Source organism: Asterias rubens, chromosome 3 (genome assembly GCF_902459465.1).
Source record: "Asterias rubens chromosome 3, eAstRub1.3, whole genome shotgun sequence".
In the NCBI taxonomy this organism is placed as follows: Eukaryota; Metazoa; Echinodermata; class Asteroidea; order Forcipulatida; family Asteriidae; genus Asterias; species Asterias rubens.
This window is the reverse complement of record NC_047064.1, coordinates 13,811,540-13,833,116: the sequence shown is the minus strand read 5'-3', so window position 1 is coordinate 13,833,116 and position 21,577 is coordinate 13,811,540. Positions and strand designations below refer to the sequence as shown.

Sequence of the window (21,577 nt, the reverse complement as noted above, 5' to 3'; positions counted from 1 at the left end):
TTAAAGTCTAGAACTAACCCATTATTATAAAACAAAAACGTTATAAATGAATGTCAACGCAATATGCAACGTGGTTTACAGGCTGCGGCGAAGCGACCTCCGTACCAACTTTGTCATAAGAATAAAGTTCAGTTGCGGAAATAATGTGCCATTGTATGGAAATTCATTTTTGTTTTTTCATCTGTCATCTGATGATCTGATCAACGTGGATTTCTTTTGTTTTCCTCGAGCAAAGTCCCACAATAGATTGCTAACACGTTTGCACCCGCCTATAAACAAGATAAATTGCGTTAGATTAGGGCTACCTTTGTGTGAACCAGTGAAATTTGTCTGCTGGAGATTCGGTCCCTAATAATATGGGGGAATTAACAAGGGCTGGAGGAGGATCTTTCAAAAGAGGGCATTACCAGAAAGAGCCTGTATCAGTTCGCCAGATGAGGGACAGAATTTCGGGCGGGGGGGGGGGGGGGGGCGGCGGGGCAGAACAAAAAAGTTAATGAGCATAACCATTCTCTTTATTCTTTATAAGTTTTCTTCATAAACTATTATTATATTTTTGAATATAGTATTTGAGCTTTGGTTGATATGGGATCTTATTAAGTGCGGTGAACCCTGTGCGACATGGAGTGACCACTTTTCTTTGGTCACGTGGTCACAGCTGGACGCCAGTGCCACACTTTTCAATGTGCATTTTATTTTATTCGGCTGAAATGGTTTCTACAAGTTGCGCCAACCAAGATTGGAAAAAAAGCAAAAACAGACAGCCACAGCTTGCGAAAATGTTTTAAAGAAAACAGTGTTGAGTTCAACAATTGGAAACAATAAGCGGCCATCAGGCTAGGAGGGGATCACAGCCGCAATTGCCAAAAATTCGTTGGCATGATAATGGCGGCCTTCAAAGGACAGAAGAAACTCTGTATTAGCCAAAATCACTGACGAATGAATACTTGCCACCCAAAAAGAGATCGAAATAACTCGATATTCTTCACAGCTAAGGGGGGTGTACGTCCATGTTTTGTTTAGGCAAAGTGCCAAGAGGAGTTTAAGTGGAACATCGTCGATGTTTGTAAACAAACAAATAATGGTCTCACGAACAGCGCCCTCAACAGTTTGTTTTCCTACAGCATGTTTTTGGGGTACTAAGTATGTCATGTCCACTATGCACTATAACTTCTTCCAACCAAAGAGCTCGCTTCTTCAACATTTTATTCGACTGTTGTTACGGAAAGTACACTATTCCTGCTGATCAAGTATCGATGTTGTGTAGTGTTTGTTGTTGCGGCGTGTGACTGTTTTGATGAGAGTGTAGCGTACCCTCCAACAAAGACGAGTTGGATCCATCGCGAGTCCAGCTCCAGGACGGTCAGTCAGTGTCAGTGTTAATGTTATAAGTGTAAAACTTTAACTGTATTGCTCCATTATTTATGTACGGGGGACGGTCGGCTACTAACTTATACACTGTAATGTCATGTTTTGTTTTCCCCAATGAATGATTAAATGAATAGCATACATGACTTTATTGATACTCCACATGACCAAGAAACACATATAATTATTATTATTAGTCAGATCATTGAGGCAGCAGTCAGATCAGGATTCCTTTATTATCTACAAAGTACAATACAATCTATACTATTATTAAAGCGTAACCCGCGCCATCTTGGATTGAAATTAGTAGGTCCAGTGGCATGGCATCCTTGTGGAAATCAACACGGTTGTGTCTTTTCAGACGGGTTGCAAGTCTACAAAACCCTGACCCAAACTCCCACTTACGAGTCATCTGATTGGAGGTAGTTTGCGCGGCGACCGTGTGTCAACCACTGGTCGATGTTGTTACCAGACTTCCTAGAAATCCTTCTGACAGGTGATTCATTTGTTGAAAAGATTAAATTTAAATGGAGAATATTTATAAAAAAGCAGTTACTTCCAAACGGCATGAGAATTATGGACAAGGCGGATGGGATCAAACGGAAGCTTTATAATTTGGAAACATTTGGTAGGGCTATAGGTTGGAAGGAGCCTGAAATGTGTCTGTTAATAAACTTTTGGGGTGGGGGGGGTGGGGGCTTACACAAATAAAGTAAGCATGTGAAATCGAGCCCAACCTCCTTACATTCTGGTCAGTGAGTGGTGTGTTGTCTGGTTTTGAGACAGGCCACCTGTTGCTTGGTGAAGGAGGTCGCCGTGGGACCACTTTAGGTTGAAAGTGGGTGGCGACCTCGGACCATAGAGTAAGGACCTCGGACTTTCAATAAATCTCCATACAGAAATTGCGCTGTTGATGCAACACGTATCTTGCTGTTTTAAAACTATGGACACTATCTTTATAGAACAAATTATTTACAAGAAGAGAGTGTATACATTCTGATTCTTTTGCCAGTAAACTCAAATGAGTACATGAATACCGTTTTAGAATACGGTCTGTTCATGGAGGTATAGTGTTGCAGTTTCAGAGTTTACCCCATCATTGGTTCCCTCCGATGCGGCTGAATGGGGTACATTTTTAGGAGTTTGTCTATTACAAAATTGACCCAAACTGGACGTAACAAACCCTAAAATTAACTTGAAATGCTTTCTGAAAAGGAAATACGTCAAAGAAAATTAAGGAGTGAGGACGAATTTACCGTTTTTATTTAGTTTGTACGATATAGGGTTCCAGAGATATGGGATGTATGGAGGTTTGTCCCTAGAGCAGCGTGAACATGAACGGTCAGAAATTGTGTCGTTACAATTTCGCGAGATGCAATAAGCCCAAAGTGACAATAAACAATACACTTATTGACGTTCACGTTCACGTTTAGTGCTCCCGTAACGCGCAGCCTATTGACCAGAAAGTTTACAGGACAAATTCAGATGAGAATAAACTAAAAAGAGGCCACACCTCTTACCGCTCCCCCCCCCCCCCCCGAAAAAATCCCCCAAAACAGCGGTGGTAAAAAAACACAGTAGAAAGATTAGATTTTTGGCACACAGCATGTTCCTAAAACTCGCTTTATTTAGTGATGTAACAATGCTATGTATCGTGGGACGTGACACTCCATAAATCACGATGAATAAGTAAAGGGCCCAAGATAGACTGGGTAAACTTTAAAAAAAAATCAACCCTAAAGGCAAATTGTGTTAATTTATGGCATACAAGTTTTTTAGAGGTATTGAGGGGTGCTGAGCTCGAATTTGCTGTATGCCAAGCTCAAAATTTTCCCATAATGCCTCAAAATCCCAAATCCAATACGCCATCACAGTGCGTGCAAGCTTTATGCGTGAACGGCGGGTATTGTAAATGGACAGCACCCACGCACTGCTGCACTGCCTGGTAACACCGCTTTCACAGTTCGACTCGGCCGCGGCTCGGCAGTTCGTCGATCTACATGTACATGTAGTAGGCTGGTGCGATGCGACAGAAAAACAACAGTGAGTACCGAGCAGAAAATGTGCTTTTTGGACGATGTTTTTTTAATTTCACTCAACAAAAAGGAAATGCAAGCATTATGAATGTATATTGAGTGTGTGTGGAAAGTGTTGGTAGTGTAGTCCAAAAGAAACTTGAGTTATTGCTGGCTAACGGTCGTAAAACTTTCACCTATCAACGTGATTTGAAAAACGTATAGCGTTAAGGAGGCCCAAAATATTAGACCACTATAAGGCTCACGGGGGAGCCTTATAGTTTCTAGAGTTTCGTTGACTAACCCAAAATGAGGTGGGCGCAGCCACTGCAAGTAGTGGCGGACGTGCGCAATAGCTTTATTTTGGGTTAGAATTATGACACCATGCATAAATATAGGGTGCATTCGTTTAGCTCCCCTGGGTCGACCCCGGTGTGTGGCAGGTTCTTTTCCCAGGACGAACGCGGGTAATTATCTGCACACGTTCATCCTGGGGGAAAAAATTCCACACGACGGGGTCGACCTAGGGAAGCTAAACGAACGCACACATTCAGAGAGGCGTGTAACACCCTCACCCACATTATATTTCGAAATATTTGTGTAAAGGATTTTCGCGCGGCATCCCGCTAGTAATTATTAAACATTTAAAGGCTGTGGACACTAATAATGGTAATTACTCAAAATAAAGATAAACATTGTGAGAAATGGCTCCCTCTGAAGTGATGTAGTTTTCGAGAAAGAAGTAATTTTCATCTAATTTGATTTCGAGACCTCAACTGTAGAATTTGAAGTCTCGAAATCAAGCATCAGGAAGCACACAACGAATTCCAAGAGCGAATTCCCAGGTTTATACTTTGAACCTGTCGCATCGCTTTGCAAACGCATTATTTTGTTGTTGGGCTAAACCATTCTGTAAAAGGGGTGTGTTACAATGTTGCAGTGCTGCAGTGCGTGCGCGCCATTATGAGTGAACGGCGTGCAATGCAAACGGACAGCGCGCACACGCACTGCAACATTGTAACACCCCTTCACAGAATGGTTTAGCCCAACAACAAAATAATGCGTTTGCAAAGCGATCGACAGGTTCAAAATATAAACCTGTGAATTCACTGGGAGTTTTTGTCCTTTTTCTTCAAAAATATTTTCTCAATGGTGTTTTGAGAGTTCATTAGACATTGCGGATTAAGTTCGTACCCTCAGAATTTGTGTCATGATTTTTGAAAGTGGTAAAAATGGGGCGAATCTGGTGACTAGCTGTCAAAATTGTACGAAATTGTACGTGTTGGACCAGATTAACCATTGCCGCTTGAACCGATCTCGTAACCCTTCGGCCTGGCGGCCGTCGGGAGGGGGGTTACATTATCGCAACTAACAACGTGTGGAAAGGGTGTTTTTTATTTAATTATTATCTCGCAACTTCGACAACCGATTGAGCTCAAATTTTCACAGGTTAGTTATTTTATGCATATGTTGAGGTACACCAACTGTGAAGACTAGTCATGACAACTACCAATAGTGTTCACTTTCTTAAAATTGTTAACAACAGTTACACATACACTCTTTTATTTCTATTCATGTCCTCTTGTTAAAAAAACGTTGAAAAAATACACTTAAAGACACTTCGACAATTGAAAAGTATTTTTTTCAAAAGCTTTGTCAAGAATCTGTTTCATGTGCTGTGGGTTGTGTGTACGCGTGTGCGCACTTAGAAATAGATTACGCGCGTGCGCTTAGAAATAGATTACGCGCTGTTACTAATAGCTATGAATTGCGTGTTCCGCATGATAATATCCGCGTAACGTGCATGCGCGACACGCGGAAGCCAGCCGGTTATAAACAGCTCCAGCTGGTCATTATCAGCCGTTTAAACACTCCCAACTTGACGCGCTCTCCAACAATAGGAGTTGCGAAACTGTCTGGGGTATTTATGAATCGGAATTAATAAAAAAGAGTAGTGACTGAGTTCATGACTTTCCTCTCTACCACAAAAACATCCGAGAGGAGTGATTGACTGATGTCAAATCTTTACTTTTTATTCCACAGGTAACAAGATCATTCCTCAGAAATGGCGATGGTGGAAAAAATAGTATTTGTTACTGTTGGAACAACCAGCTTCGATCCTCTGATTGAAGTAGTATCATCAAAACAGTTGTGTAAGGTCGGTCTAATTTTTCCTCCATGGTTACCCTCACATTAACTTTGGTACCATACAGAAATGGTTGCAATGGGAGTTTGATTACCTTTTAATTAAATATTGGGGATACTCTCGTAGTTAACTCCTGGTGTTTAATTCCTGTTAATAACTCGTAGGGAACTCTGGTAGTTTACTCCAGTAGTTAAATCACGGCTCATACTTCCTGCGAATGAGAATGCGATTCAGGGCTGTTTTCGCAGGGAATGTTTTTTGCAGGAGTTGAACGCATTTCTACTGATAAATGCAAAATAATTGTTGCGAATTTGTGCTGTTAAAATTTGTTTCGCATTGCATTGGCAGGAAGTATGAACTGGGGTTAACTTTTGTAGTTACTTATTTACTTGTGTAAGTTTTCTTTTTTGGGTATTTATACAGAGCTGTCAGTTTTTTTACACAATGAGAACAAGGGTCCACACAAATAATGATACAAATAATAATAATAATAATAATAATAATCAAAGTCTTGTATAGCGCCGGTATCCGCCAATGCAGGGGCTCATAAGTGATTATTCAGAAAAGGAAAATAATAAAACAACAATAATATGAAGTCCCCACAACTCTGTGCGCAAAAGTATACATGTACTTACAATTGATGAACCACCAGTAACTGTGGCTAGTCTTGGCCGAATGCAAAATAACAGCCGACTCAAGCTCTGGTATTTCTGTTCAGCAGAGTGTGGGTTCGAGTGTCGTGACACCAATGTCCTTAAAAGCAAGACACTTTACCATTTTTGCTGCGTCCTTTCTATAAGATGTAAAGCTGTAGGTCCCATATGTTGTGCAGTGCTTGTTCACCAACCCAATACACTAATATCATAAAGAGAAGGGGCTGGCCGGGGTGTTCCTGATGGGCAGCATATTGGGCCAACGCAATGAGCACCTTTTGGACTATTACTTAGTGCTATAAAGGAATAGGTCTCATACTTCAATACGTATCTTGCAGGAAGTAATACTGGTACTGAGTGTTTTTAAGATGCCCCTAGGGGTGTGATAAAACGCTATATGAGGAATTATTAATATTATCAACTGTACTTGTCTGGTTTCACCCACAGCAATTCAAGTCTCTAGGATACACCAAGGTATTGTTGCAGATCGGTAGAGGAACATTTGAACCAGAGCCTATCCTTCAACCAGGGTTTACATTGGAGTATTATCGCTACAAGGACACCATTGCAGATGACATTCAGAATGCTTCTCTTATTATTAGTCATGCCGGTAAGAACCAACCCTTTACAGCCATTATACACTTTCGGTAAACAGTATTGTCCAAGTCCCACACTTCATGTATCACAACTTATATATAAAATAACAAACCTGTGAAAATTTAGGCTCAATCGGTCATCGGAGTCAGGAGAAAATAACGGGAAAACCCACCCTTGTTTCCGCACGTTTCCTCGTGTCATGACATGTGTTCAAAATAAATTTGTAATTCTCGCTATCGAGAATTGATATTGTTTTAATGTTTTCGCAAAAAGTAAAGCATTTCATTTAATAATATTTGAAGGGAAGTCTTTCATCATTACCTTCTGTAAACCCTGTAAGTTATTTGTAAATCTGTGATTTTTTTTTTTTTTCTGTACCGAAAGTGTATAATGGCTTTAGGACACTATCGGTAATTACTCAAAATAATTGTTAGCTTATAAACTTACTTGGTAACGAGCAATGGAGAGCTGCTGGTAGTATAACACATTGTGAGAAATGGCTCCCTCTGAAGTAATAAGGTTTTTGAGAAAGGTAGCTTCTCACTCAAATGATAAAAGACTTCAAGCTTGAAACCTTTTGTTAGCAACTGAAAGCTCACAAATTTGTGCAACGAGGGTGTTTTTTCTTTCATTATTCTCCTGCAACTTGACCAATTGAGTGCAAATTTTTTACAGATTTGGTATTTTAAATACATGTTTGGAAACGTGAGAATACTGGTCTTTGACAATTACTAAACGTGTCCAGTGCCTTTAACGAAGGACGAACTTCTCAATGAATTTAACTTTGACATCTTCTACAATCTTGTACCTTTGGGTGTTGATCTCAGTTTGGGTCCTGTATAAGAAATCCTGGACAAATCCTTAAACTTCTGTCGCAGGGATAGCAAAATGTGTCTCTCACCAACTATCTAGCGAGAATACTGCTCTGCGCAAGACTACTGTTCCCAGCACTATTGTCCAACTTAATGTAGTAGTCTCCCGCAAAGCAGCCCTCCCCCCGATAGTTGCCAGCAAACAGCTGTTCACTACCACTGGAAGTCACTGGAAGTGTCGTGACCGAGCGGTTAAGAGCACCAAATTCAAACTCTGGTGTTTCTGATCAGCAGAGTGTGGGTTCGAATCCCCACTTTACCATTGCTTTGTCCTTCGGATGGGACGTAAAGCCGTTGGTCCCATGTGTTTCGTAACTCATGTAAAAGAACCCAGTGCACTTATCGAAAAGAGAAGGGGGGTTCGCCCCGGTGTTCCTGGTTGTGGCTGCTTAATGCGCCGTAGCACCTTGTAAACCCTTATAAGTGCTACATAATTGGGTCTCAGAATCCATCTCAGAATCCATCACTGCAATAACCTATCTTTCTGAAAGTTTGTATATACTCAGCGCCTTGAGTACCTTGTTTGGTAGATACGTGCACTATATATAAGACTTCGATATTATTATTATTATTATTATTACCATAGCATCAGACGTTTAACGACTTGTCCGTTAACGACCCTATATATTAAGTCCAGTTTGATCAAATTTTGTTTTGTTTTCATTAGGAGCTGGTAATGTTTTAGAATCACTAGGTGCCGGGAAACGGTTACTTGTTGTCATCAATGAGTTACTGATGGGTAATCATCAGTTTGAGTTAGCGTATCAACTTTATCAAGATGGACACCTTCTCTATGCAACATGCAGGTATGTTAGATACAATGCTCTGTCCCCAATAATGGCTTCGGCAGCCGCTACAGCCGAAAGGCTGAAAACTCCTATTCTACATCATTGTCGTTGCAGCCAAAGAATGTAGCCATAGCCGTAGTTGCCAAATACTGACTTGGCCATACTACTACACTACGCAACTTGGGCAATATTATCACTTGGGCATTGTACGCAGACTATACGTACTGTAGATGTTGTCTCAGTGATAAAAAATAAACAGATCCCACAACAAAACAAAGCACACTCTGTCATTGTTTTCCTTTTATTTGGGGGGGGGGTGGGGATGGAGTGGGCTCCCAGGCAGTTATGGCATAGAAAATTGTTTAGGTTGGGATACAAATACAAAACTTTGAACAACTGAGGAATAAAGAGTTAAACCACTCAGTGCTGTACTGTACAAACAAGCACTTTCCATTTTTTAAGAACCACAGGCTGGACAATTTCTCTTTTAAAATGTTTTTTTTTTTAAAATAAGTGTTACATCAGTAGTTTTCAATTTTTGGTTCACAGGAGCAACCACAAATGGGGCCCAACATGGTGCTTGGCCACATGTACATGTAGTGTCCTCATGGTATTTAGTATTTGAGAGTCAATGTCCGTGTATATTATACAGTGGAGTGTACATTATAGGTGATGCAGGGTTTACATGCTTACCATAAATCTACAGTTATTTTGACTACAAAAATGTCAAACATGGCAGACTGTAGTTGTGTGTGACATTTCTGCATAGGGTGAATGAGAGGTCTTAATTGGGCCTACTTAACATCAATTGGTTATAGAGTCTAATTCTGCAGGGGTGCACTTTGATAAAGTGTTACAAGTCTCACTTGGGGCAAGGTCCCACTTGGGCAGATATGTTCCTCGTTCATTAAAGTTTGATTTAAAGACACTGGACACTATTGGTAATTGTCAAAGACTAGCCTTCACAACTGGTGTATCTCAAAATATGCATAAAATAACAAACCTGTGAAAATTTGAGCTCAATCGGTCATCGAACTTGCAAGATAATAATGAAAGAAAAAAACACCCTTGTCACACAAAGTTGTGTGCGTTTAGATGGTTGATTTCGAGACCTCAAGTTCTAAACCTGAGGTCTCGAAATCAAATTCGTGGAAAATCACTTCTTTCTCGAAAACTATGGCACTTCAGAGGGAGCCGTTTCTCACAATGTTTTATACCATCAACCTCTCCCCATTACTCGTCCCCAAGAGTAATTACCAATAGTTTCCACTGCCTTTAAGTTTTCACTCCGGTCCAGTACCGAATGTCTGAATGTCTGAATGCTTAAAATCCAATCGTGTACCGACTGAACCATTTTTGTCTTGTGATTGCACTCCAACTTTACATGTAGCAGATGACTTGATAATATTACTGCGGCAATATATACCTGGTGGCGATTTCACAAAGCAATCAAATTCATTGCAAGACAAAATTGTCAGTATCACATAGTGATTTGCATTGTGACATCACACACTACTAAGCAACTACTATTGATTTGCAGTTTAGATCGCTCTTAGCTGTTTCTGAAATTGGCTCCATTTTAACTCTTTCCTGTCCAATCTGGTTTGTTAATATAAATATACCAGTGAGTACTCACAAAGGTGCGGTTTATTTGCTTGATTTCAACACAGTAACCTTGCTGAAGTTGTGAGAGAGATTGATGCTACTACACTCAAGCCATTTCCTCCTGGTGATACAGCTAAGTTCTCCTCATTCCTTGATAAAGCTATGGGACTATCATGACACTATATTAAGACTATTGGGAAAACACGACTATTGTTACATCACAGTTGTGACATTGTGGCTACTCTACTGTGACACTGGCTGTAGTGACGTAGCTATTGTGATCACACAGCTGCAATAACATCACAGCTACATGGACATCACAGCTATAACTCTCATGTTGACAGTGTGGTGATTGTTACTGTTCATCTGTTGTGAAATCATGGCTACCGGACATCATGGCTTTTGTGACTTTGTGGCTACTGTGACATCATGGCTATTGTGACATTCAGTGGTGACATTGTGGCTAATGTGATATTGTGACTTTGGTTACATCGTGGCCATTGTGACTTTGTGGCTAATGTTATAATGTGGCTATGTGACATCGTGGCTATTGTGACTTTGTGGCTACTGGGACATCATGGCTATTGTGACATTCAGTGGTGACATTGTGGCTAATGTGATATTGTGACTTTGGTTACATCGTGGCCATTGTGACTTTGTGGCTAATGTTATAATGTGGCTATGTGACATCGTGGCTATTGTGACTTTGTGGCTACTGGGACATTGTGGCCATTGTGACATCGTGGCTAATGTGACTTTGTGGCTACTGGGACATTGTGGCCATTGTGACATCGTGGCTAATGTGACTTTGTGGCTACTGGGACATTGTGGCTATTGTGACATCGTGGCTAATGTGACTTTGTGGCTACTGGGACATTGTGGCCATTGTAACATCATGGCCAATGTGACTTTGTGGCTACTGGGACATCGTGGCTATTGTGACATCGTGGCTAATGTGACTTTGTGGCTACTGTGACATTGTGGCCATTGTAACATCATGGCCAATGTGACTTTGTGGCTACTGTGACATCGTGGCTATTGTGACATCGTGGCTCATGTGACTTTGTGGCTACTGGGACATTGTGGCCATTGTGACATCATGGCCAATGTGACTTTGTGGCTACTGTGACATCGTGGCTATTGTGACATGTCTAATGTGACATTCACTAGTGACATTGTGGCTAATGTGATATTGTGGCTGTTGTTACATCATGGCTGTTGTGACTTTGTGGCTACCGTGATATTGTGGCCGAGTACATGATTCACGGTCAGTTTAATAAAGTGTCACATAGAATATGGTGTAATTTGAAGATAGCAAATTAATATCAATATCAATTTTCCTAGAAAAACTTTTGGAAAGAATATTAATAATAGTTTAATTCCATTGTGTGTGTAATAGATTACGACAGTGGCTCCTGATTTGTTCGTATGAGCTCTTGAATTTGTTGTGATTTATGGTTCTCTAAATTTGTGTCTTTGTAAATAAGATAAGTCGAAACTATATATTTAGGTAAAATAATCATTATAATTATTTAAATGCAAAGAACCGCTGGTGTTAAAACAAGTTGATGTTCTACAGTTATACGAATAAAATAAAATAAACACAACAATTCTGTGATTGGAATGAATCTGGTTGATATCTGCAATGTTTCCTTCCTTCATATGCCTATTCTTGAACAGCGGCTTAAATGGGGTCTGGTTTTGTCCTTATTTAATGGTACAGTTTGCATCATAATATTGACGATGTGACCTGTGACATCACATGTTTACAAAAGAGCCACAGAGCCTGGACTTCCTGCATGCATGATTTGTACACAGCTTAATGGAAGAAAACATCAAATCCTATACTTTATAGGGATTGCACTGTCTAATTCTTAAAAACTTTTGATATGATGAAATGGGGCACATCTCAAAACTTGTCAATGTTTTACTTTCATAACTCTTGGATTTATTTGGAAATATGACACAAATTTTCAATGTTCCCATATGATCAGTGCATTATCTTGCCTGCCAGAAAATCCAAAGAATGTACAAGGTCACACTTTGTAAACAAAGGTCGCATGGTCTATATAAAGACTCGTTTAATCGGTCCAATAGGTGAACCTTTGGATCCGCAAATTGGTTTTAAAGTCAAGTCCCAAAATTTGAGTTCTTATCAATCTGATTGTTGTTGACTTTATTAATAGTGAATATAGCTACTGTGTTCAGTAATAGCAATAAGGGGTTTGAAAGTCCATTTAACAAAGTTCCTAGCTTCTGGTGAAGCGGTTTGTGCTGGAATAAAGCTACACGATCCCAACACATCGAGAGTAAGTTTCGTTTCTTATTCTATGAATATTGAATGTTTTTACACTGGTTATGAACTGTAAAATTTAACCACTCTACACTGGAGCAGTACATGGTATGCGGGCAGGAAAGATTGTCCCCGGGACATTATTTATAGTGCTATAGGCAGACTTCTGGGCCGAATTTCATAAAAAAAAACATGCAAGCAGCATAAAATAACAAACATGTGAACATTTGAGCTTAATTTGTCGTCGAAGTTGCGAGATAATAATGAAAGAAAACACACACACTTGACAAACGAAGTTGTGTGCTTTAATGTGCTTGATTTCGAGACCTCAAATTTTAAATCTGGTCTCAAAATCAAATTTGTGGCAAATTACTTTTTTTTCTCGAAATCTACGTTACCTCAGAGGGAGCCGCTTCTCACAATGTTTTAAACTATCAACCTCTCCCCATTACTTATTACCAAGTAAGGTTTATGCTAATAATTGTTTTGAGTAATTACCAATAGTTTCGAACGAACAAATAACATATTGGGATCAAGTGGGATCTAGCCCCATGCGAGATTTCCAACAGTTGATCAAAGTCGAACCCCCCCCCCCCGCAGAATTAGGCTACATATTTACATTAAACTTAAAGTTTAATGTTAATCTGTGGACATTTTGAAAACGGACCGAATCTTTTAAAGGCAGTGGACACCATTGGTAATTACTCAAAATAACTTTTAGCATAAACCTTTCTTGGTGACGAGTAATGGGGAGAGGTTGATGGTATAAAACATTGTTATAAACGGCTCCTTCTGAAACGACGTAGTTTTCGAGTAAGAAGTAATTTTCCACGAATTTGATTTCGAGACTCAGATTTAGAACTTGAGGTCTCGAAATCAAGCATCTGAAAGCACACAACTTCGTGTGACAAGGGTTTTTGTTCTTTCATTATTATCTCGAAACTTCGATGACCGATTGAGCTCATATATTCACAGGTTTGTTATTTTATGCATATTATGTTGAGATACAGCAAGTAAAAAGACGAGTCTTGGACATTCTTATGGGGAAGTTTCTGGTGGTGATATAGTAGTCATATTGGGCGAGTTCTGGACACTTATGTAGTTCTCCTAAGTAGTGAAAAGGTTCTTGTTAGTTTTAAGAAATTCCTTGGGATATGTTTATTGGTCATAATTTGTTAGTTACCTTGAATTTGTTTATTTGGGTATATTAAATTGATTAGGCCTGCATTTCTATATTTTTATGACATATAGACGATGTGACCTGTGACATCACATGTTTCCAAAGAGCCACAGAGCCTTGACTTCATGCAGGCACGATTTGTACACAGCCTAATGGAAGAAAACATAAAATCTTATATTTTATGGAGAGTGCGGTGTCTAATTATTATAAACTGTTGATATGATGAAAAGGGCACATCTCAGAACGTGTCCAGCTTTTACTTGCACAATTCTATGTGGAAACTATGACGGAAAAAGTCAACTTTCTCATATTATATGATCTGTGCAGTATTGTGCCTGCCAGAATACTCGAAGAATGTTCAAGGTCACACTTATTGTAAACAAAGCTACATGGTCTACACCTGTTACGTTTGATTTACAGGGTTGCATCTTACCATTATGGAACTAACCGAAGATAAACTGGAGGCGGTAGGAGCCCGGAATGGAAGGAAGAGAGTATTGCAGTGCACCGCAATGCAGATATTCATTCTGTTCATTGTGTTCTGCGTCTTCACTGCGTCATTGTGTCTTCTAGTATACTACATTCCAGACCGGTCAAGCATTGATGGCACTCAATCACCATTACTGCCATTTACCACTCCGCAAAAGACCCAACTACCTACTTCACTACCCGTCAATACGAATTCCCAATCCACCGGCGAGTATATCACAGCCAAGCCTACATACACCGATCAGATTGGTCGTCTGCCCAGACTCGTTCAGCCTCGTCGTTACTTATTGAACATTCGACCGTTTCTCTACGAAGATGACGTCAAGTATTCTTTGCTGAATCGTTCGTCAACGTTTGATGGTTGGGTTCGTATTGAGATTGAATGCATGGAATCTACGAATGAGATAACTCTCCATGCAGACCCAACCCTAACACTAAACGCATCACCCACCGTCGTAGGATTGGACACCTCTAATGATGACGATGTACTGGATAGTTTTTCTCTTGTTCCTCAGTACCATTTCCTGGTACTTCGACTGGTACACAATCTTCAACCTCGCAAACATTACGAAGTTTATATACAATATTCAGGATTAATGGAAGGAACAACGGGGTTTTATGTCAGTGAATATAAGAACAAGAAAGGCGAGAAAAGGTATGATTTTGAACTGTTGAGTCGATATGATACCGGTAACCGTACCATACACTATTCATTCAAGTTGAATTTTCCGCCCTGTTTACTTCTTCAGTATGCAAACGATACACTTCAAGAGTTTGTTACTTCGTTTTGATTGTTATCCATTAGTTGTGCTTCCCACTATTTAAAAGTATTCCTATTTACATGAAGCCAACAACTGACGTCCTCCACAAATACTACATGATGATTTTCTTCATCACGAGAAACTGATCTAGGTCAGTTTAAACGGTTGAAAAGCTGCCGAGAAGGTTTATTTCAAATGTACTCTAAAGAAGTCTAATAGCCTTGCCCTAAATCGCTTTTATTCATTACTCAGGTAACTTGATACAGCTTCATATTGACTGTGGATTCGTTATTTGACATTTTAACACACCTCTTGCCTGTTCTGTTTTCTGGTTGGCTGAAACAGGGTCACGTGGGATGAACTAATAATATATTAGTCTAGTGATCGCGCGCGCGCGTTTGCGGGAACTAGTTCCCGAGCGGGCACTTGAAAATAGTGCCCGGTTACAGCGCCCTCTCTTGACTTGAACCGTGAACAGCAACTACAAAACTTCCTTTCTTTTCCAGATTTCTGTTCTTATTTCATATTTAAGACCGAGCTGTGTTATAAAACACATATTGACTGGCATAATTCGGTAACTAGTGTACGTCTATTCCCCCTCGGGCCTGTGAGTGACCAGAAGAGGGGCATACATTATAATATGTCGCTATTCTGGTCACACAAAGTCCCACGGGGGAATAGACGTACACTAGTTACCTCATTGCCAGTCAATATGTGTATAATAAGAATCTAACTATAAACATATTATCTATTTTCCCTATTATAAATGTAATAATAGAGTCATTCTATGATTCAATCATTTACATAATTCTTTAAAGGCACTGGACACCTTTGATATTTGTCAAAGACCAGTATTCTCACGTGATAAGTCATTAACATATGCATAAATAACAAATTTGTGAAAATTTGTACTCCGTGGTCGTTGCAGTTGCTAGAATAACAAAAAAAAAAACACCATTGTTGCACAAAATGTGTGTGTGCTTTCAGATGCGCAATAAAAGGCTGTTTTTTTACAGTGTGTTACACCATCAACACCTCTCCATTGCTCTTTACCAATGAATTGTTCATGCTAACAAATTGAGTTATTACCACATTATTGGTAATTACTCAAAATAATTATGTACACAACACCTTTCTGGTATTGGTAACGAGTAATGGGGAGCTGTTGACGGCATAAAACATTGTGAGAAACGGCTCCCTCCCTCTGAAGTAACGAAGGTTTCTAGAAATAAGTAATTTTCCATGAATTTGATTTCGAGACCTCAGAATTTGATTTACAGGTCTCGAAATCACTCTGAAAACACACAATTTTTTATGACAAGAGTGTTTTTTTTCTTTCATTATTATCTCGCAACTTCGAAGACCTATTGAGCTCAAATTATTTTTCACAGGGTCGTTATTTTATGCAAATGTTTAGATACACCAAGTGAGAGGACTGGTCGTTGACAATTACCAAGTGGCTCCAATTGAATATTTTACCCTCAAGTTGCCTCTCACCGATTGTAGTTTTTGATTTATGAACTGTATTTTTTTTTTTAGATTGACAGGTACAACCCAGATGGAAGGAACGTATGCTCGTCGTACTTTACCTTGTTTCGATGAACCATATTTCAAAGCATCATTTGATGTTGAGATTGAGCATCGTAGTGATATGATTGCATTGTCTAATGGTATGGAGTTGAGTACGGTTGAGCTGGATGACCACTGGTCACGGACCGTCTTCAAGAGAGTTGCCGCAATGCCTACATTCCTACTTGCGATGGTCATCCATGATTTCCAGAATATCAGTGTAGTTAACGACGATGGGTGCCTGGTAATACACATTATTACATTCAAATTGTCAATTTTGGTTTTCACTTTGTGCTGCGTCAAGCGTAGCCTTGTCCAATCGTGGGGTCGAAGAATGGTTTACGAGGTTTTTGAGACCTGTAATGCTTCGACCACACGGTATCAATTACTGTTATGTACCGTGCAGTATAGTACACCATCTATGCAGGTGAATTCAGAACGGACCGGTGCTTGCGTGAAGCGTTCATATTTTAAGCAGCCCAAGTTGTTTACCGACCAATATGCACGAAAACTCCCAGATAGTTATGCGTTTGAAAAATGTATTATTTGCCCGTAAAGATGGCTGACTGTTCACTTTGGGGGAATTTGGAACTATCCCCAGGGTTTCAATAAATTGAAATTATATACATGATTCTATCAGTCTAAACGTTTTACTCATAAAGAGTTTTTACTCATAAATAGTTTTACTAATAATAGTGTACCACTATCGAAAATTCAGATTTTGTGTCGTCCTACACAATTTGTATGATAAACATGGTATACAATGTATTTTTTATTTTTTGTGGGGGTGGGGGGGGGGGGGGGGGGGTGGGAGGGGTTTGTTAACCATAACACTCGGAAGCAGGAAGGAAACGGTAACAGTGGTTTTCATCAGCAGTGTAGGGGGGACTAAATAGTCATCTTAATCTGCGATGCACGGAGTACACTTATGTACTATTCAATATAGTTTATTTTTATCTCTTGGGTAGATCAGAGTGTGGATGCAACCTGACTTCATGGAAGATGCTGACGTCGCTCTGAATAAATCAAAGATGATTCAAGAATACTTCGCTTCCTTGTTGGATATGAAATACTCACTGGACAAATTAGGTATCTTAGTTTGTTTGTTTGTTTGTTTGTTAAGATGATCTTCCGTCAATGGAACTCGGCAAACTCCCACAGGGGGTATAAACGCAAAGCTGGCAACAGCCAATTTTTCTCAAGCATTGGTTGAACGTCTCATTATGGATTGCACAAATCAAGAAATTGTGATCCAGTTACTAGACGACAATTCTAGTCATTGTGAAATCAGCGGTTAGCTGGGGGATTCGAACCCACAACCTTGTGATTGCAAGTTCTGTAGCCTATTCAAGAAGAGGAACTTAGAAAAGCGCTTCACACTGACTGTTCATTACCTGACCTGTTACACTGTGTCACTTACAAAGATTTATCGTTAAATTTGGTGTGATCCCTGGTTTTACCACAATCACAAGTTGAATGGCTTCCATGACTTGCAGCCCGAACTAAGATATTGGAACAAAAATGAGATTGGTAACATTAAGTCTAGATATCCCAGTTAACTAGAGCTCCAGTACGTTAACCATGAGTTTCCCTGCCCAAATCCCGTTCTGGTAATTATTTGTCTTTGTTCACCCCAAAATTGAACTAATATTTGCCCATGCAGTTTCCCTTATGGTGTATTGAGAAATTAACCCTAACTCAATGATAACCCCACTCCTATTCATTGTATACACCACCGGTGCACATTATTACATAGGGCCTACATCCACTATTACTCTTCACTGGCTCCCTATACAGCAACGTATCAAATTCAAAGTTCCTCTTCTTGTGTACAAAGCTCTTCATAAACAGTCGCCATCCTACATATCTGACTTACTGCAGCTGCAACCACAACGCAGACAGCGTAGATCATCCACATCTTCTCATCAGTTTATTGTGCCCAGAACCCATGCTGTGTCATTTGCAGATCGCTCACTCTCCTGTTTTGGACCAAAGGAATGGAACACTCTCCCACGCTAACACTTTTCACATTTTCAAGAAACTCCTCAAATGTTTTCTATTCTAACAAGTGTATCAACATTAACTTCATCCAACTGTCTTGAGCGCCTTTGAACAACTTTGGTTGATTTTGGTGCTATATAAAATCTCTCTGATTGAATGATTGATTGATTGATTGATTGATTGATTGATTGATTGATTAATTGATTGATTGATTGACTAAGAGTCGGTTATACGAACACGTCTAGAACAAGCAACAAGAGTATTCAAGTTTTTCCCCATTTTGAGCAGATCACGTGGGAGTGAAGGCCATGGCGGGTGCAATGGAGAACTGGGGGTTAATCATATACAACGAAAGAAAACTCCGTGGTGCTGATAATCAATTCATCACACATGAACTTGGGCACCAGGTAAAACAACAAATTTATTTTCTTATAGATTATTTAAGGTTGTGAATAAATTAACAATTATATAGATTGACCGAAAGACAGGCGTGTCTGAAATGTAGTATCTGGCAGCATAAGTTGATTCAACCGTTATTGTGGTATAACTGATCAATGCATAATAGCACTTTCATAGATACTTTACTCAATGAAATAACAATTCACATTACTTGCATATTATCTCAATGACATTGATTAAGGTTCCTGTAAAGCGCTTTTATATCACCAATAGACCTTATGCATTGACGTCGACCAGCCGCCATCTTTGAGGTCAAACGGTGACGAAACAATCGAAACACACATAGATTGGCCAATGAACAACCTCCTTTTGACCTCAAGGCGAGGGCGCCGTATACTGAAATGACGTCATGTGCATAAGGTCTATGGGTGTATCACAGTGCTCAGTATTCTTATACAGGCTCATGTAATGGTGCACAAGGTGCTATGGTGCATTATGCAGCTATTAATTAAACCAGGAACACCGGGGCGAACCCCTTCTTCTTACAAAAGGTGCACTTGGTTCGATTTCACAAAGATTGCCACAAGTAAGGACTACATGTAGTGCTAAAAGTAATCTTTAGGAGTTATTAAAACTTTAAGGCTAGTCATTTTAGTAAATGAAGAGTAACCCTTTCTTAAAGTCTTGTCTCCTTGTGAAATCCACCCTGGATCCCTTTTCGTGTATTTCACAACAAACGGGACCAACGGCTTTACTTCCGTCTAAAGAACGCAACAATACTGGTTTAGTGTTTTAAGCATACTAAGGACACACGTGTCACGACAGGGACTTGAACCCACACTCTGCTTTACAGAAACACGAGAGCTTGAGTCCGGTGTTCTTATCTGCTCGGCTGCTACATGCCATCTGACATGATGACACAATATTGCAGTTACAACCTTTCACTTATTAAAGACAGTGGACACTATTGGTAATTGTCAAAGACCAGTATTTTCACTTGGTGTATCTCAACATAATTATGCATGAAATAACAAACCTGTGAAAAATTGAGCTCGATTGGTCATCGAAGCTGCGAGATAACTTTGAAAAAGAAAAAGAAAAAAACGTGTCACACGAATTTGTGTGCTTTCAGGTGCTTGATTTCGATACCTCAAATTCTAAACTTGAGGTCTCGAAATCAAATTCGTTGAAAATTACTTCTTTCTCGAAAAGTACTCCACTTCAGAGGGAGCCGTTTCTCACAATGTTTTATTTTATCAACCTCTCCCCTTTAATTGTTACCGAGTCAGGTTTTATGCTAATATTTATTTTGAGTAATTACCAATAGTGTCCACTGCCTTTAAAATGCTAAATACTACTCTGGTGTGTGTTGCAGTGGTTTGGTAACGTGGTAACCATGGAATGGTGGGACGATCTTTGGCTATCTGAAGGTTTTACGTCATATATGGAACATATAGGCACGGATCACGTTCAACCAGACCTCAAATCGGTGAGAATTTACTCTCCATGCAGTCATGTGCCGGCTTTGTGTTATTATGCTACTTTTTGACAGTTGGCCATAAATATTTTGGGATCTACCACTGTATCAATGGTGTTTAGTTTTACTTTTTAGCTGCATGCTGGTCACCAGTTGGGGCGGGGCACGCCCAGAACCCCTTGCCTCCCTCTTGCGCCAAATGAGATCGAAAACCTTTAAAAATAATGTGTCGATAAAAACAATGCCTCCTTCCCCCAGAATTTAAAAATATACATGTGTATAGCTCTTTATTCCCGCCTGCCCCACATTCCCATTAGAAAACATCACGCCATTGCCTATGAGTGAACTTAAAAATGTTAAAATCTATTTTAGCCTCGGTAGTCTAGTTGGTAAGACACTGCTCTAGAATTGCAAGGGTCGTGGGTTCGAATAACAGGACTCTGGAAAGTACTGAGTATACAGTGTTAACACACATCGATGTATGGGTAAAACCAAAATTAATATTCTTTATCCCCGTTGCAAATTTAACATCTCTTAAAATCTGTTTTGTTTTTAAAGTATGAAAAGTTTCCCTCGGTAACGATGAGTAAGGCCATGAGTTCGGATGCTATGTCTCCTGTTAGACGCGCACTCAAATCTCCCGTGTCGTGGGAGCGAGACTCTGTTGAATCTCAGTTCGTGTCGCTTTCCTACACCAAGGTACGCAACGGTCATGACCGGTCAGTAACTAGTAAAAGCTTATTGGGATTCTCCATTGACGGAATGTTAGCTTTGCTCTGACGAAATATTGTGTTTTTAAAGCCATTGAACACTTTCGGTAAACCGTATTGTCCACAGGCCCACACTTCGTGTATCACATCTTATATATAAAATAACAAACCTGTAAAAATTTAGCCTCAATCGGTCATCGGAGTCGGGAGAAAATAACGGGAAAACCCACCCTTGTTTCCGTACGTTTCGCCATGTCATGGCAGATGTTTAAAATAAATCCGTAACTCTCGATATCGAGAATGGATAATTGTTTTAATTTTTTCTCAAAAAGAAAAGCATTTCATGGAATAATATTTCAAGAGAAGTCTTTCACCATTACCTTCTGTAAACCCTGTAAGTTATTTGTAAATCTGTGAACTTTTTTTTCTGTTCCGAAAGTGTATAATGGTACTATTGGTGATTACTCGAAAGCATCAAACTTTACTTGGCAACGAGTAATACTAAAGCTGTTGGTAGTATAAAACATTGTGAGAAATTGAGCCCTGTGAAGTGACATAGTTTTCAAGAAAGATGTAATTTCCACGAATTTGATTTCGAGACCACCTCAGAATTTGATTTACAGATCTCGAAATCAAGCGTCTGAAAGCACACAA

General features: G+C 39.7%; 2 protein-coding genes across 4 annotated transcripts; both read left to right on the top strand.

Moving 5' to 3' along the window:
- The first annotated feature begins 1,135 nt into the window (after window positions 1-1,135).
- On the top strand, window positions 1,136-11,553 carry LOC117288556 (UDP-N-acetylglucosamine transferase subunit ALG13 homolog). 3 transcript variants are annotated; one of them, XM_033769457.1, is made up of 6 exons: window positions 1,136-1,362; window positions 1,730-1,864; window positions 5,427-5,541; window positions 6,630-6,792; window positions 8,319-8,457; window positions 10,110-11,553. In XM_033769457.1, exons 3-6 carry the CDS (start codon window positions 5,449-5,451, stop codon window positions 10,219-10,221), a joined length of 507 nt encoding a protein of 168 aa, XP_033625348.1. In that variant the 5' UTR covers window positions 1,136-1,362; window positions 1,730-1,864; window positions 5,427-5,448; the 3' UTR covers window positions 10,222-11,553. The 3 variants fall into 3 exon arrangements, with proteins under 3 accessions (XP_033625348.1, XP_033625346.1, XP_033625349.1); XM_033769455.1 differs by lacking the exon at window positions 1,730-1,864; XM_033769458.1 differs by lacking the exon at window positions 1,730-1,864 and having other exon boundaries at window positions 1,136-1,372.
- Window positions 11,554-13,954: 2,401 nt separating this feature from the next.
- Window positions 13,955-20,993, top strand: LOC117288089 (aminopeptidase N-like). The gene is made up of 5 exons (XM_033768788.1): window positions 13,955-14,661; window positions 16,307-16,580; window positions 17,305-17,425; window positions 18,626-18,744; window positions 20,772-20,993. Exons 1-5 carry the CDS (start codon window positions 13,955-13,957, stop codon window positions 20,991-20,993), a joined length of 1,443 nt encoding a protein of 480 aa, XP_033624679.1.
- Window positions 20,994-21,577: the final 584 nt, after the last annotated feature.